At 41.5% G+C, this 16141-nt stretch overlaps 1 protein-coding gene across 1 annotated transcript in view; it reads left to right on the top strand.

Annotated features, from left to right (window-relative positions):
• Nucleotides 1–16141, top strand: part of LOC138014080 (fibrocystin-L-like) — an 84723-nt gene that overhangs the window by 50587 nt on the left and 17995 nt on the right. The window contains exons 27-36 of the mRNA XM_068861108.1: nucleotides 433–1187; nucleotides 2229–2447; nucleotides 3030–3245; nucleotides 5864–6103; nucleotides 6929–7165; nucleotides 9303–9508; nucleotides 10500–10752; nucleotides 12051–12230; nucleotides 12563–13225; nucleotides 15059–15831. Coding sequence (XP_068717209.1) covers nucleotides 433–1187; nucleotides 2229–2447; nucleotides 3030–3245; nucleotides 5864–6103; nucleotides 6929–7165; nucleotides 9303–9508; nucleotides 10500–10752; nucleotides 12051–12230; nucleotides 12563–13225; nucleotides 15059–15831 — 3742 coding nt within the window. The remainder of the gene's footprint in view (nucleotides 1–432; nucleotides 1188–2228; nucleotides 2448–3029; nucleotides 3246–5863; nucleotides 6104–6928; nucleotides 7166–9302; nucleotides 9509–10499; nucleotides 10753–12050; nucleotides 12231–12562; nucleotides 13226–15058; nucleotides 15832–16141) is intronic.

The raw sequence follows: 16141 nt of genomic DNA, 5'->3' as shown, positions 1-16141 counted from the left end.
CCGAAGTAATTTCTTTGGCCAATCAAAAAGGACGGAGACAATCCAGTAAACCAATCAAAACTCGAAGTAATTTAATTACACGTAGCCGACACAAAGCGCGGGAAAAGGTGCACGCGCGAGTCACGATTGGTTTTGATTTCACTTTTGATTGGTTCACAAAATGGCGCGAGAACTTTGAACCAATCACTGAGTGAAGTAATGCAAAACCAATGCACTTCGCAAATTAATCTCTTGGGATTGTTAATTTTTGAAGAAGACACGAAGACACTTTCTGTCTGAGATTATGATGGAAGTGTCCCCAAAGGGAAGAATATTTCCATGCAGATAAAGTTGCATTCCTTTTAACAATGAAGCAGTTGACCGAAGTCTTAGATCACCTCCTGATTATTTTTAATCACACTTTTCTACATTTTGGATTTTTTTTCTTTTCAGTTTCTCCTTAGCGTTTGTTAGGGCTGGAGATGTTGAAGGAAACACCTCATATGTACGTTGCAATGCTATCCACGATGGCTTCAATACCGGTATTGGTGTCTTCTGGACAAACAACTTAACAGTCGAAGACAATGTTGTTTATCACTCAGTCGGATCTTCAATACAGGTGGCCGGAAAATTTAATCGCGTTTTACGCAATTTAGCCGTCTATTCTATTGCTATTGGCACGTACAATGGCCGCAGGGAAATTATTGAAGTGCATTGGCTGGGTGCTCTTGAAGTCCACTTAGCAGAAAATGTCGTCCTTATCAACAACACCGTGGCTGGCAGCGAGAGATTTGGATTCAGGATCGACGGTGTCAAATGCACTCCCAGGTATTCACAGCCGGAAACTTCCGCTGGTAATGAAGTTCACGGCGCCTGGCATGGAATTCACGTAAGCTACGAAGATGGAATTTCCGATTGTTCAATGATATATGGTTACCTGACGTGGCGAAACCTCGATTACGGCTTGTTTAGTTACCCGCAGCACAGTGTCGTTGTGGACAACCTTATCGCTGTAGACAACACCGTTGGTGTGATACCTTACGTTTGGGGTCCTGCGGCTGTGTCGCACAGAACTGCGAACAAATATTTCATTCTGAGAAACAGCCTGGTCGTGGGTACAAGTCCTTATTACGACTGTGCAGATGACGGTATCGTAACGTATGCCAAAGCTCCATACGGTTCATATGGGGCCAAGAAAACCAAGGAAGGTAACTATTCATTCCCCCAAGCCCACCCTAGGCATTATTTATTCTTGGTTTTCACTTGAGGTCACTGCCGCCATGTTGGAGTCCCCAAACAATAAACGGCGGTCATGTTGGAGTCCCCCTCCAATCCTCGGGGAATTGAACTTTATTGTTATGCAAATGTCTTCCTTTGTTTTCATTGAAAACATATCTGTTGATCACGTGAGTGAAACCCGAAGAATTCGTTATCAGATCTGTCCCATAACTCGTACCAGGGTCGCCAGGAAACTACTCAGGCGTGACATCTAGATCCGCTAGAATGCTAATCTTTAATGTGTTTTGAGGTAAGAAAGGACTAATGTATGGCAAGGTATGACCAAGTTACATGCTAAAAAACATCTTTGCTTCAGTAAGATGTAGAGGAAAACGATCTGTAACTACTGAACGACATGTGCATGAAAACTCATCGAAGTGCGACGTTATGGCATTTTGTAACAGCGCCCGGTTCTTTTGTGGACGGTTCCTAAAACATACTCCAGTTTCTCTTTCATCTTAAAATAACTTAAAACGAGATCGAGTCTATTACAATAGTTAAAAATCTGGTATTAGGTTTTTTCCCATCAGTGTCAGACAAGTGTCTATTCTTAAACCAAGCTTTGCGGGAAAATAAACAAAAGACCAAATCGACTAATTCAATGTTGTACCCAATTCAAATCTCCCGGGGTTAAAATTCTTTTTGTATTGTATTTGCATTTCAATGTAACATTTCCATTTAATGTTACGGAAGTACCTGGAACAAAATATTTTAGTCCCAAAGGGTTTGAATTGGGTAAAACATTGAGCAAGCCGATATGGTCTATTGTTCATTTTCCAGCAAAACTTGGTTTAAAAATAAACACTTTTCTGACCCTGGTGGGAAATAAGCCAATTTCTGTAAACCTTACTCTTAGGTGATGGACTCTTTCTGAAAATAAGAAAATTTTATTCATTTAAGGGCCGGACGATTAATTCTTAGTAACCCTCCTTCTTTTCTCGTGTTCACGTCATTTTGTTTCATTTCCTTAGGTGGCAAAATAGGTATCACTATCACACACTTTGCATCGAATAGGGGGCCTGGTCCGAGAATGCCGTGGGAAGACCCGGGTGGCTATCCTGCCATTAATGGATACACATTTTACGAAGATGTCACGTTTAGCGGATTTCAAGAGACTTGTGGCAAGAGGCACCGAGCAATCATGACAAATAACTGGATTGGTGATATCTTTCACCCAGTGGACGCAAGAGGTTTGTCAGAATGTCTTAACTTTACATATCTATAGTGCATTAACTTGTTAAAGACAAATGAAATTACAAAAAAAACGGAAAACTCTTCAAGCTCTTTTGACATTCAGAAAGATGCCAAAACGAAATCTTGTAATGGGTTCCTGTTTGTTCTTTTCTTGCAAAAAGACCTTTGATCAACCTTTAAACTCTGACATTTGCAGAAATTTAGAGCAGTTTACACTTGAATCTTAGCTGTATTACCTGACCCAATAATTTGACTCAGTTTGCACAACCAATCAGAGGATGATTGAAAACTCCGAGATTCGGTTTTCCGCGCTTCTTCCACGGTTAGCGCTGGCTGCACTCGTACGCTTTAAAGTGTTTGATAGACAGGTATGTCCCCAACTCAGTTCAACATAATTCGTGTCTTCGTCTCCTCAACTATGCGCGTGAAGTAAAAATAAAACGCTGCACCTCTGCCTCAGCCCTGCTTCCGCAATAATGTCAATAATCTGTTTGTACTTTTTTTTTACTATAACAGTCAAGCTTTATCATTCTTGAAAGTCAATTTTGTTGTTTCTCATGGCGCAAATTTCTGTCCAGGTCTGATCTTCGACGCTGTGGATGAAGCATCCAAATTGTTCTTTGAAATTTCTTCAACACGTTGGATAAATCCTTCTGATTGCGTGGACATGGATTGCGATGGCAGGAGACAGGTCCTCTTCCGGGATCTTGATGGGTCTGTAATAGGCTCTGTAGGGAGTGCAGCCATTTCCATGGCCGAGTACGAGTGGGATGGAGATCCAAGGTTTGGGCTGGGTAAGATTTTTCTTTTCTTCAAAGGACTCTCAAATAGGAATCAATATAAGAATTCATCTTCTTGCATTGATAGAATTCCCATCAAGCCCTAAAAAATTGATTGACCGTTGACCGTCGAAGTAATTCATCCCAGACGCGAATTTTGCTTTTGAGTTTTTTGCTTTCCTGTAACCTGCATTTATTCATTAGAGGTTTTCTTCTTCATAGATATGATAGATATGAATCATTTTATGGATCTCAGAGTCAAATCAACGTTGGGGCCGGATTTTACACCTGTTTTTGTTTCTTCGCTTCTTTCATGTTCTAGGGATAAGAAGAAATGTTATTTATAATTAAACTTGTGTTTTAGAGTCAAATTTAATTATGAGGCCCAATTAGGTGTTCTCGGGAAGCGGGATATTTAGGTAAAAAATCATAGGGATACGGGATATTTGGGAGGAAAATTAACCGGATACAGGATATTTAAAGAAGAGATTTCGGGATACCGAGTATCAAACTTTTTTTACAACATTAAGTTAGGTTAGTTGGTCAATATAGAAGGCACAAAAGATGATAACGATACTTACAAATGCAATTATTTGTATTTTTTCATTGTATATTTGCAATGTCTACCTATATCGGCCTCTGCAGAGAATACGTTTGAGCAAAACCCACACATATTGCGCACAATGACTTCATCAGTAGTAACTGGCATTTTGGGGATACAAACCACAAGAATTAACGGGATACGGGATGTTTAGGCCAAAAATTAGTGGGCTACGGGATACTAAGACATCCCCGTAATGGGGCCTCGATTATCGCGGGGGCGCTACAGTATATGAGACACTGTACAAAAGAAAGGTTGGTCTGACAGGGAAGAGAAAAATCAGGGTTCCCTTTGAGAGAGTACAGAAACGCACCAACCTAACCCAAAACACAACTCCGAGTTTGGAAATGGAGTCCGGGACACATTAGTTTTTCTTAACAAAAACGGAATTTATATCGCTGTTTTATTTGACTTTTTGGGAATAGGGAAGATATCGTTGACGCCACCTATTGTCATTAATGTGGCAACCAGAGTCCCATTGGCTGTCGAAACAAAGGGTCTTTTGTTCCTGTGGTTGGCAAATCTGAATAACAAAAGCAATGTTTGTAAACAGATACCTTCCCTATACTGCCTTCATCATCATTTGTATATCAAGATGAAGAGCGTTTTAATTGAAATTTACTATAACACCGTCTTAATTAGCATTTTTTTCCCATAATACAAGTAATAATGCTGCGTTTTTCCGGTAAAATCCGTTCTTAGGTTGTATCCGTTTTAACCTGTACCTCTTTTACCTAGGTTCAAACCCCCCAAAAAGATTGGAAACCCCTATACCTTCCCGATAGCTCTGTCTGTCATATCATCTTATCGGTTTCTGTATTCGCTGTTATCCATTTAGTCTCAACATTGCAACCTAGTAAAGGAAGAAAGAACTTTATAATATGGCCCGTACGGCCCCGCGCGCGCTTTCATTGCAAAACTATTGGGGAAATTCCCCGTATGAGGGCCGTACACATTAGCACGAGCAGGGCCGGAAAAAGCCGTACGGCCCTACTAAGAACACGTACTGCTCCGTGCGATGCAATTTTAGGGAATTTCGTCGCTTTTAAACATCCAAGTAAATTACAGCCAGAAAAGCAAATGCAAACAACATATTAGATAAATTTTCTGTGAAGATTTTTGTTTTTTTATTTTGTCCTAACTTCATCTTCTAAGTGCTCTTAAATAGTGTAAAGAGCCCATATGATAAAATGCTTATTGACTGAGTTTATCGACTGCGCTCGATCCGTGCGCCATGACCTCGGGCCAAATATTTCCCGTCCGGCCCTCTCACTCAGTCAAACATAGTACTATGCACTTACTGGTACTCGATCTTTGACCTTCCAAATCTATTATCCTGTGTCTTCACCACTACACTACAACGAAGAATATGCTCTACCAAGAGATTATCAAGGTACCTTGATAATCTCTTGACTCTACCCAAGACAGTTATTTTCCTTATTTACTTTTGAATAAGAAGTCAATTGATATCCATGTATAATAACTAAAACTGATCCTAACCTGACCCTAATCCTCTAGGCTTAATTTAGGCTCAAAAAAAAGTTTTTTCACTTCATCTGAGTGCGTATTTAACCTAGGTATAATGAGGATCACCAATTTAACCTAGCTAAGAACGCATTCAACCTGAGAACGTATACTACCGGCAAAACTGCGCAGGACACCCCATATTTCTCTGCTCACCACATCGCCCGCCCTACTCATTTTAATTATAAATGTAAGAAATATCATCTCAACCCAACAAAGGAAACACTGGCAAAAGGCACGTGTTAGCTTGACAACCAACAAAAAGCTTTCGAAACCTAGCCTGCGTAGCAGTCTTTTCCGCTTGGGGAAGTAATTTTTTGCTCTCGCTCCATGCCTTTCCGCGACTTTTCGCCTCCTCCTCCTGGCTAAAAGGAAACGGAAAAACTGCTACGCAGGCTATTCGAAACCGTGTTCTAACATCCTTCCCCCGACTCACCCCACCAAACGAGATAACCGAAGAGGACGGAAAAACATTGTAATTGACCGCTTATGTGTTTCCTCGCTACAGGAGATTATCGCATCCCGAAAGAGGCCCTGACTACATTTGACGGAACCCGCTTGAGCATATCGGTAGTGGCTCCTCACAAAGGAATTGTTCGTGGTACACGAAATCACAGCATCTGCTCATGGTATGCCGATTGGAACGCCTACAAGTGCAACTCGGATGATTACCGCATGTTAGTTATTGAAAGTTTAGATGCTGATACGGAGACGCGACGACTCTCGCCGGTGGCCCTAATTGCAAATGGTGAGGATAACCTTACATTTTTTTTCTCAATTTAGTTTCCTTTCTTGCCATTTGTCGCAGGAGACTATCATGGCAGAGAACAACTATTACACAAGTTTTGAGTGACCGTTTTTTCAAACCGAGTCATTATTCTTGCTTAATTAATTCAGAAGATACCTTATGCACACGTGACGTGATTTGTGCATCGATTGGTCAAGTTGACAATACATGGCGAGAGGAGTTGTTCTAAATATACATCTTATGGAATTTAAGAAACGACATCGGTTGTGGTCACACTTGACAAAAACACAGTGTAACATTCAGTGTAACACTCTCCAGTGTTTTGATTCCCTAGGGTAACACTGAACAATAGAACTTGATTGAACACGTGGGAAGCACGTGTTTAACTCTCTAATCCGACCGCAACCGATGGCTGCGGCACCGACAACGGTTGCGGTCGCATTAGAGACTTAAACACGTGCTTCCCACGTTTTCAATCAAGTTCTATTGTTCAGTGTTACCCTAGGGATTCAAAACCCCAGAGTTGACTCTAGAGTAGTGTCAACACGAGTGTTCCACTGTGTTTTTTGAGTGTGACCGCCCCCTCTGTTTGCACTCTGAATTAGCGCGTACCAATTTATTCTTCGGATACTTAGCCCACCTCGTGCGACTTTAATGAGAGGGAATAAACGCTTATATAAGATTAACGATAGCGCAAAGTTATATTTTGAAGTGATGTTTTCGTCGAAGTCGCCATCGTAGATCTTAGGTCAATATTTTATGTTTCCTTCTTCCGGCACCCACTGAAAATGTTCATTATTAAAATCATTATATTATATACAACAGGATATGTGAATCTTCTAAATGGACCCCAGGATCATGGCTGGTGTTTAGGGTACACCTGTCAGGAGAGAATATCCACATTCTATGGAATAGTTGCAACAGGAACGAATTACTCGCTGTATTTCACATCTTACGCGCCACAGAATCTGAAGTTGCACTTATTGAACAGCGACTCAACCGAGGCAATAAGGATCGGGTTGTTTTTTAAAAGAGCACAGAGGCGGGATGTTTACGTTGACAGTAAGTAAAGACTTTGTGGTAGGTAGAGCCTTTTTGGAGTATTTCTGAGCTTCTGAAGTGCAAAGAAACGCGCTTGAAAACAAAGAAAACGGAGCTTCACGCTCAATTCGCAATGCCCTTAACAATTTTCACTTGCTCCTATCTGTTATCGCGCTCTTGACGCCATCAGCTTGTATTGCTTCGTATGGTTCTCTTTTTCACAGGGGAATCTTCGTTTACATTTCTCGCCTCAATAGCACAAGGCTGCCGTTTTCTAATCAGTCAGTGCTGAATATTGAAAGTGCATTGCATGATGAGCTATCCCTGAAAATTTAAACGCAATCTTCCGGATAATCTCTGAGCAATGATGCTTTGAAACGAAATTAGCGCTTTTTCGCGAATTTATCGGATTTATCTAAGGGCGCTTTCCTTTTGTCAGACCTGGCCGACCAGACCCGTCATTTTGCAAAAAAACTCAACTATTTGAATGAAAACGTGTATGATAATCCCTCGCATTCTTCTGGAGGAGTATATATCATCCTCGGAGTGTCTTAATAGACCATTTTCGAATTCTCACGGCTGGCCTGGATCTAGCATGAAATGGAGGCTAATGCGGGCAAATTAATTTGTGTGTAAAAAGATTTGTCCGCATTAGCCTCCATTTCATGCTAGATCCAGTCCAGCCGTGAGAATTCGAAAATGGTGTTTTTGAAGGCGTCAGAGTTATTCCATCCAATCCGCGGTCTGACCGTTCAGTTCTGTCAAATGCAAAGCGTCCAAAGTTCAAGAAGTTCTTTTACCTTTTGAAGTCAATTTGAAAATGGAGTGATGCCTTCTGTGAGGAAACTCGCATATTTATAGTGAAACAAAATGTGAACAATGATATCAGTAAAGAATTCCTTATTGTTATTGGCTATGCCAACCAGCTGTCAATAGTTGACCCATTTGCTGGGTTAGTGGTGAGCTGGTTTAGCGTTGAGAGAATTATTGGCTCAGAGCAAAGACAAGTTTTCTCGCCACGCAAGAGATATTTCTCTCCACATCGTCTCCATATGTGTGATCGAGTCTGGGAGTGGAAGGAGAGGAAGCTGCCGCATGCTCTTTGTTGACTTGACCTTTACGTATAAGCTTCAAGCTCAAGCTTAATGTAGCCGAGCGCAAAGTGCTGTACTAATACGAAACACTACAAAATAAATGGTAGAAAACCAAAAAACTCCACTTCCGGGAATCGAACCCAGGCCAGATTGGAAGAGGACGAGTCCCCTCACCATTGTCAGTTGGGTTGCGCGCTATCAAGTCACCATGACTTCTTGTGGGCTAGTTTTTCTTTTTTAACCCTCAATTATTCAGAATCAAATTCACATTTTACAGTTGGTGGTAAATGACCCACCCTATAATGGTAGTGGTGCTTGCTCTCAATTGGCCACTTTGAGGCTGCCTGGGAGACAGGCTCGATAGTCTTATTCAATTGCATTGTGGGACTGTTTTGGGGACGAGCCACTGTTTATGTAGTCGTTTACTCTGCGAAGCAGAAGACTTTCGTATTTTCTTGTACGATAACAATGAACTTCGGGTTAAATCTTACGTTGATAGTAAGTAAACGACTTAAATACAATAGAAGCTGCTTACAAAACCAAACAATAGCAGGTTCCAAGATTTCACTGGCCTTATGATAAAATCTTTTCGTTTTCCGGACAATTTTGCACCTTTTCAAGCGAGCCATCGTTTTAAAATTGCCATTGTATAATATTCTGGTGGTTTAGGAAGCTCAGCTCCTGGTATATTGCTTTCCTTAAACTTGAGTTGTTGCTAAGGGAACGTAATGATGAAAATGCGTCCCCCAAAACAGTCCCACAATGCAATTCAACAAGCTCTCTCTCTAGCTCTCTCTCTCGCAACCTCAAGTGGTCAATAGAGAATTAATTGTATCCTGTTTGTAAATTATGTTGTTCCTGTACTTATTACTTTCCATTTATGTGAGAAATTGAGGGGGTCCTCATCGAAAACAAGTTGATCGAAAGCCTCGATTCAATTCAAAGGTCAGGTTACTGAGCACGCAAAAAATTATTTATGCGGATAAAATAAAACCATCCCCATTTGATGCGAGAGAGCTCGTTTACATCTAACTAGATAACTGACAGCAACTATTCATCTACAGATGTGTATATCTTCCCAACAAATGGTGAAATTGGAGAAAATGGATACGCAGTGCGTGCTGCACCCGCTGGAGCGCATCCTGACTACTTTGTACCACCGCTGACCAGTTATAATGGTGCAAATTACTTTGACCGAGTCCTTCAAACATTGTATTTGATTTTGCGTGGACCAGTGTCGGTAGAGATACGAACCCCGCCCGTTGTCCAGGTAACTGGTTGTAGGTAACGTTGAAATTTAGTGATTAGGGCGCTGGCCTTGAGATCCGCACATCGTGGGGGCAAGACCCGTTCTGACCACTCGTTGAATTTGATCCTGGTTGTCCCTGGCTCAACTATTCAGCTGCACTTGTTAGTAACCAGCTGGTTTGCCTCTTACAAGATGGTATTTTTCAGTAACAGTTGTTTTTAGTGTTCTTGTTCTGTCGTTTCGTTGATTGTGTTTCATTATCCCTGTAAAGTCCCTGTCGGGAGCGGTCAATTAAGTATGTACTGTACTGTAATAGCCCACGTCGTTTACCGGAATACAACATAAATTCTGTGAGTTGTTTTTCGTTCTCAGGAAATTTGCGATCTCTGTGGAAAATCGGATGTGGGGGGGGGGGGGGGTTGTGCGCTCTTGCAGCATTTTCTTGAGCTACATTTCTCTGGATTTTCTGGATCCGCCCCTTTCAAGTCTCAATCCAAGCGTTGAGAACGTGCGGAGTAATACTGTAGCTATTTCAGACTGTTATTTTCATTGGTCCCCATGACCTGTGGCTTCTTATGTTATCATGGCTAATTGCATTGATTCTGCTGTATATATAATCTACTCTTTCGTTCTCCAATCACCAAGCGGGCCTGGAAAGCTACAGGATCTCTCAACGTGCGTGCGGGGGCATGAGCGTACACAAATAATGCACTTTTAATATCATGATGAAAAGATAATATTTTCTCAATGGCGACTCGTGGATACTCGGAAAAAAATGCTGGCGAGCGTTCCTTTGCAGGAGTCGAACTTACGAAATTCCGAATACTAGCTGTAGTTCGAGCTCTTTATGACTGAAGGCCATGAAACTAGGTTCGCAGTCAATTGTCCCGCTTTACTGCTAGAACTGAAATTGCCGAGACGGTGCATTCTCGCCAATCGGAATGCACTTTATTCTGTAAATGCAGGATTAGATTCTTCGTTTCAATGACGGTCTTTCCCAATTTATTTGCAGGTTCAGATTGGAGTGAGAGCTGTATCGATAGATGACTTTTTCAAGGAGAACCTGCTAAGTAACTTGGTGCAACTTTTGGACATTGATCCGTCACGAGTCAGAATCGTGGATATTGTCAGCGAATCTAGTTCCCGACGACGACGAAAGCGTTCGGCTGGTGATGATGTATATGAACTGGTGATTGAGATAGGTGATCCACCATTGGCTACAAACGGTTCAGTATCGTCGTCTAACTCATCTAGCAACTATACGGGTAAGAAAAAGAAAAAAATGATACTTTCTTTAATCTGTTAGCAGGTACCCTAAAGATATTTATATTGCTGTCCGTATTGTTGGGAGGCTCATGCTATTAGGACAATCGCATGACTTTGGAGGGCATATAGTTTATTTTGTGTCCTTCGTAACGGCTTTAACTTGGGGCCCGAGCGGAGCGAGGCTGCAAATAATGCTACGAGGGACAAAAATAAACTATATACCAGCACGGTGATGTGATTATCATTATTATCAATACACAAGGGCAAATCGTACGAATTCATCTAACGAGAAAATAATGTTTAACAGAGATGCAGCGTGATCATGAAACTATGGTATAGAAAGTTGTTGCTACAATACGATCAGCTAAACAAGAGCAAAAATTGAGAAAAAAAGAGCAAAAAAAGCTCATCCACAAAAATTCGCGCCAACTCTAGCATTGAAGTGGTGGTATCCTCAGGAACTCATTGGCCAAGCGCAGTTGTTTGTCATCTCTTCAGCAAATTAGAATCAGGGCGGCAAATGCATTTTCAGCCCGGGCATTTCCCGTTTGGTTAGCAAAAGGCGCGTTTCACAGAGAATTAAGGACTCTCAGATTAACGAAAACTTATCCTCACATGCTGAAGATTACTACCAAACTTTGAATTTCTTCTATAAAACATCGTTGTCTTCATTGTCGTCGCAATTATCATACCTGGAAACTGAAAAAGAAGAATTAAGACTAATTTTACCAGAGCGACCAGGAGATATTTCTGGTATTCCTCAACACTCCAAATGTAATTAAGGACGGTGCTTACTAATTCAAATGTATTCTTGCCCCATTTTATGATTATGCAGAAAATGTAGATCTTAACAAGTGTTATTGAAATCCAAAAAGAAAATTGGAAAATTGATGAATAATATTTGTAAAAAGCTTTAAAATACAAAGCAATGTATGGCGTTCTTTCTCGGACTGAAACTTAATTATCTCTCAAAAATGCATGGTTACCCCATACTTTCTCTTTGGATACCAAGAGTACTTACTAAGATTTACTTTCTCCGGATAGTTTTAAACCACGCAAAAAATATCCCTGTATTAATAAGCACCACCCATAGGAAATCCAAGTATCTCAGGATGCGCAGAACGTATGCGCAATAACAATAGCAGGCGCCGTCTTTCAAAAAATGAAATAAGCCATGAAAATTCAAGAAATGTTAAATTTCTCATTGGTTTGTATTCTTCACTTTACCATAATGACAGATCTTCTTTGTTTTCCGTTGTGTTTGCCGAACTAAGCGCCATTCTTAATTTGATTTCAGGTGTTAGCAGCACTTCATCCGTAGAGGAATTGAAACAGGTTGGTGATAGCTTGGTGGAGAAGGTACAAACAGGAGAGCTGTCACAACAAGCACAACTGGAAGTAGTGTCGCTGTCTATTACAGACCCACTCCTCGAGCCAGTGGACCCAACTGGCGGTGTCCGAGCTACAAATGAAACTGGTAACCACTTCTTTTGAATTTGTCAATAGACCGAATGCATAAATGGCGGCCAAAATTGTATTCTTTTGTTTATGTGCTATTTAGGCACACTAGCCTTGCTCTCAAGCAACATTTCTTTTGTACTTTGTCCATGCAAACGAGGCTAGTGAGCCTCTAATTAGCACATAAAGAAAATAATATTTTTTTGGCCGCCATTTATGCATTTGGTTTATGGTGTGGTCAATGGTCTCTGTGAGCTGAAAAAATGACAGCTAAGATTGACAGGCTGTCTAAATCGATCGGTGGCTTAATTGTAATATTGGCGCATTTATTTGTCTTATCTTTTCTTGCAGGCGGATCAAATATAACAGACAACTCCACCTTGCGCTATGACCAACTACAAGCCCAGGAGGAAGCCGAGGCTCCCAGTAACACGTTCAGCTTCCTTATTCCTAACCGACTCGTGCTCGTCACAGAACCAAATGGAGGCAACGAGACAGTTCCCTTCACTATTCAACCCAAACTCAAGCTCGTGGATATTGATGGTGAACTAGTAACAACCCTGGGTCATGGTTCCTTGAGCAACTGGACCGTAACAGCCAGCATATTAAATGGAACAGGCGACCCAATGGCTGTCCTTGAGGGTAACATGTCTGTGACGTTTGTGGAGGGCTGGGCGAATTTCACTGATCTCAGCATCACGCACAATGCAAGTGATTATAAGCTGCTGTTTAACGTCAGCAAACCTGCAGCATCTCATTTCAATGCCACTTCGCAAGTGTTTGAAGTGAAGGAGAGGATTTTGTACTTTACTGTAACGGTTCAGCCAGGCGAGGCCAATGAGACCGTTAATTTTGGAAAACAGCCGAGGATCGAAGTCCGAGATGCCGCTAACAGCGAGATCGTAGACAACACCGGATGGAAAGGACGAAAATGGGTATTTTTCGCTTCTATAGCTAACCCAGAAGACAACGAAGGTCATCTAAACGGAACGACTATGGTGGAGTTTTCACAAGGTATTTTTTTAGAGAAACTAAAAGGTAGATTATTTTTTGGTTCTCCGACAATTTAAAACCAAAAGCAAGAAACGGAAATATAGCTGGCGAACGAGGTTTTGTCGGAATAGTTAGTTTTTTAGGATTAAATGGCTTTTGGAGTCGGAGTGACTTGTCATGCTGCTGCCTCTATGTCCAAGATTGCAAGTAATGAAATGTGTTCTCAGTTTCGATCAACGTCCCCAACTATACTGTTCCGCTGAGACACAAAAACGTCAACCACGTTTTTACAACAATACAGTTAGCGTTAACGTTCGTGTTATTTTTGAGTCAGTAAGCGTTTTCGCAGCTGATCATGTTACATGGTGAACAGAGTTAGGGAGACACTATGTGACGTTTGTCATCCCCACACTAGTGGAAGTGTTGTTCATCACCCACATTACCATACTCAAGTGATGTAAGTTGAGGATAAGGTAAAGAAGACACTTCCCGGCGCCGCTCAAAATCGGTTTGCTCCTGCGAAACCTGATCATGCTTCCCAGTATTTGCAATCCTGGACATATCTTCGTAGCTGAGTCACCAAGTTGGCAGCGCGACTATCATATTTCAAGGTTGGATTCTGCGAAACCTGATCAGTGCTCAACCTGGGTTGGCTGTGAACGAAACTTACAAGGATGACATTACGTAACATCCACCTAAGCTATACGTGGCATTCCCTTTCGTTTTATATTTAATGTCCCTTGCTCCCCTGAATCTTTTCTTTGTTTTCATCTGTAAACGTATTTCTATGTAAGAAACCAGTTGTGCCTCATACAATTCTACCGAAAAGAGAAAAGTCTTTTCGGTGCCGGATGTTATCGGTTATCGAACTACCATGTTTGCAGGGGTAGTTAATCGTGATTGGCAGATGCCAGGCTTGTCACCACAACCTAGCCTTTCATTGGATCGATATAAGACGCCCAATTGTTATGTTTAATGTTAAGGTCCATCGTTCTGTTGTATGTTTAGTGGAGTCCATTGTTTATATGAAACAATCGGCAGGGCCTTTGCAATGGCCACGCCCTGGCTCACAGTTAGCAATAGAGGTGCCTAAAAAAATTAGCCGTAACCACAAGAGCAGAACTGGAGCAGAAAGTCGCTAATCACCAACTATAGTTGAAGGAACCCAACCAATATGCGATACTTTAAGGAAACGATATTTTACACTAACCGTTACAATGAGTCAGACTGCTATGCCAAAGTTTACGGGTGCTTTGGCTCATGATTTGAGTTGATTAGAACGAACGGCATCTAAACCCCTTTAGGCGGCTGGTATTGGTTGATAATGTCGGCGGCTGAAAGAAAAACGAATATTTGGGCTCGAAGGCAAACATGAAATTTTGAAAGCAATCTCTCAGCCAAGGACATTGTCAGTCAACATACCAGCCAGCCGTAATGGGGCTTATTTATTTATTTATTTTATAACCCTCCCATTAAATTTTCATTTGGTGTAAAAATATTGAGAGCATATTTTTGTTGCCTTTTTTTGTACTTTCCGGAGCAGCATTTGCAATCAGCTTTTTAATATTACTATCATTAGAATCCATAAAGGGGGTTGTTTTTCTTCCATGAGCAATGGTCAAGACTCTCGTGATGGCTTTTCGGAGGACAAGTATCGACGCAAACGGGGATTATTGCCTGAATTTACACTACTTGACGTGAAGTACGCAATAAAATCGCGTAAAAATTAATGGTGGGCTATAAATTGTGGTAGATCCTCACTCGCTGCGAGATTAACTTTTATTAATTTTTTGCTGCACACATGAGCCTTTCGAGAATAGTACTTATTTGATAGAAATTTTATATTTATCCCAGGTGTTGCACAGTTCACAAATCTCAGCGTTGACATCTCTGGCGAAAACTACATCCTCGAGTTGGAAGCGGCAACATTACCCCCGTCTAGTTACGCTTTTAGCGTCAACTCTTCATCGTTCAATGTTTCAGAAAGATTGTTTTACCTTAAGATGGCTCAACAGCCTGGAGACTGCAATGATACGGTGATCTGCGGTAGTCAGCCCATCCTGGAGATAAGAACTGTGTTTCCAGACGCTTTAGTCGACAACATAGGCTGGAGGGGGAGAACTTGGCAAATTAATGCGACTATGGTTGGAGTAAGCAACTCTGTGATAAACGGTACCACATTGATATCCGTACCAACGTTGGGGAGGGTAGAATTTCTTGACTTAAACTTCTACGATGTCGCCCAAGGATATCGGATCGAATTTGCTGTCATCACTGAACCGCCCTCTTCATATTCTGGTTTGTCGGAAACATCGGATGCTTTCAACGTCTCTTCGCGGGAATTCTACCTCCAAGTAATAACACAGCCTGGAAATGCCAACCAATCAGAGATCTTCGGTGTTGCTCCCGTTGTGGAAGTACGAGATGTTGCAACGCGGCTGCGCGGAGATCCGCTCAAAGGTGATTGGTCGATTGCAGTTTCGCTCAAGCCTTCGGCTTTAAATGGAACATTGAATGGAGTGTTAAATGAGACAGTTATTGACGAAAGAGCGGAGTTTAGCAACCTGTCTATCTCTTACTATGGTACTGGTTATGAACTTGCCTTCCAGTCCAGTTATGGACATACGGTAGGTTCACCTAACATTGTTAAAGCAAATTAAATGCCACCCAATAAAACTGTAGTAATGTATCCTTCGTTATGATATTAGGGAGTGTAAGCAAGGACATGGGCTGCAACGTCAACGAAAACATCATTCCAAAATATAACTTAGCGCTCGTAAGTATTTCGCGCGATTATTCCGTCTTGTTCACCTTGTACATTACGGGCGGACCATCTTGTAACTCGATGGGTACGAACGGTTTTAAAGTAAAAATAGAAGATGAATGATTCATTGTTGCATGCTTATATTGGTTCCGGTCGCATTAGGGAGTTCACAT

The sequence above is a fragment of the Montipora capricornis genome, chromosome 8, assembly GCF_036669925.1.
Source record: "Montipora capricornis isolate CH-2021 chromosome 8, ASM3666992v2, whole genome shotgun sequence".
Classification (NCBI taxonomy): domain Eukaryota; kingdom Metazoa; phylum Cnidaria; class Anthozoa; order Scleractinia; family Acroporidae; genus Montipora; species Montipora capricornis.
This window is presented reverse-complemented; position numbering and strand designations above follow the sequence as displayed.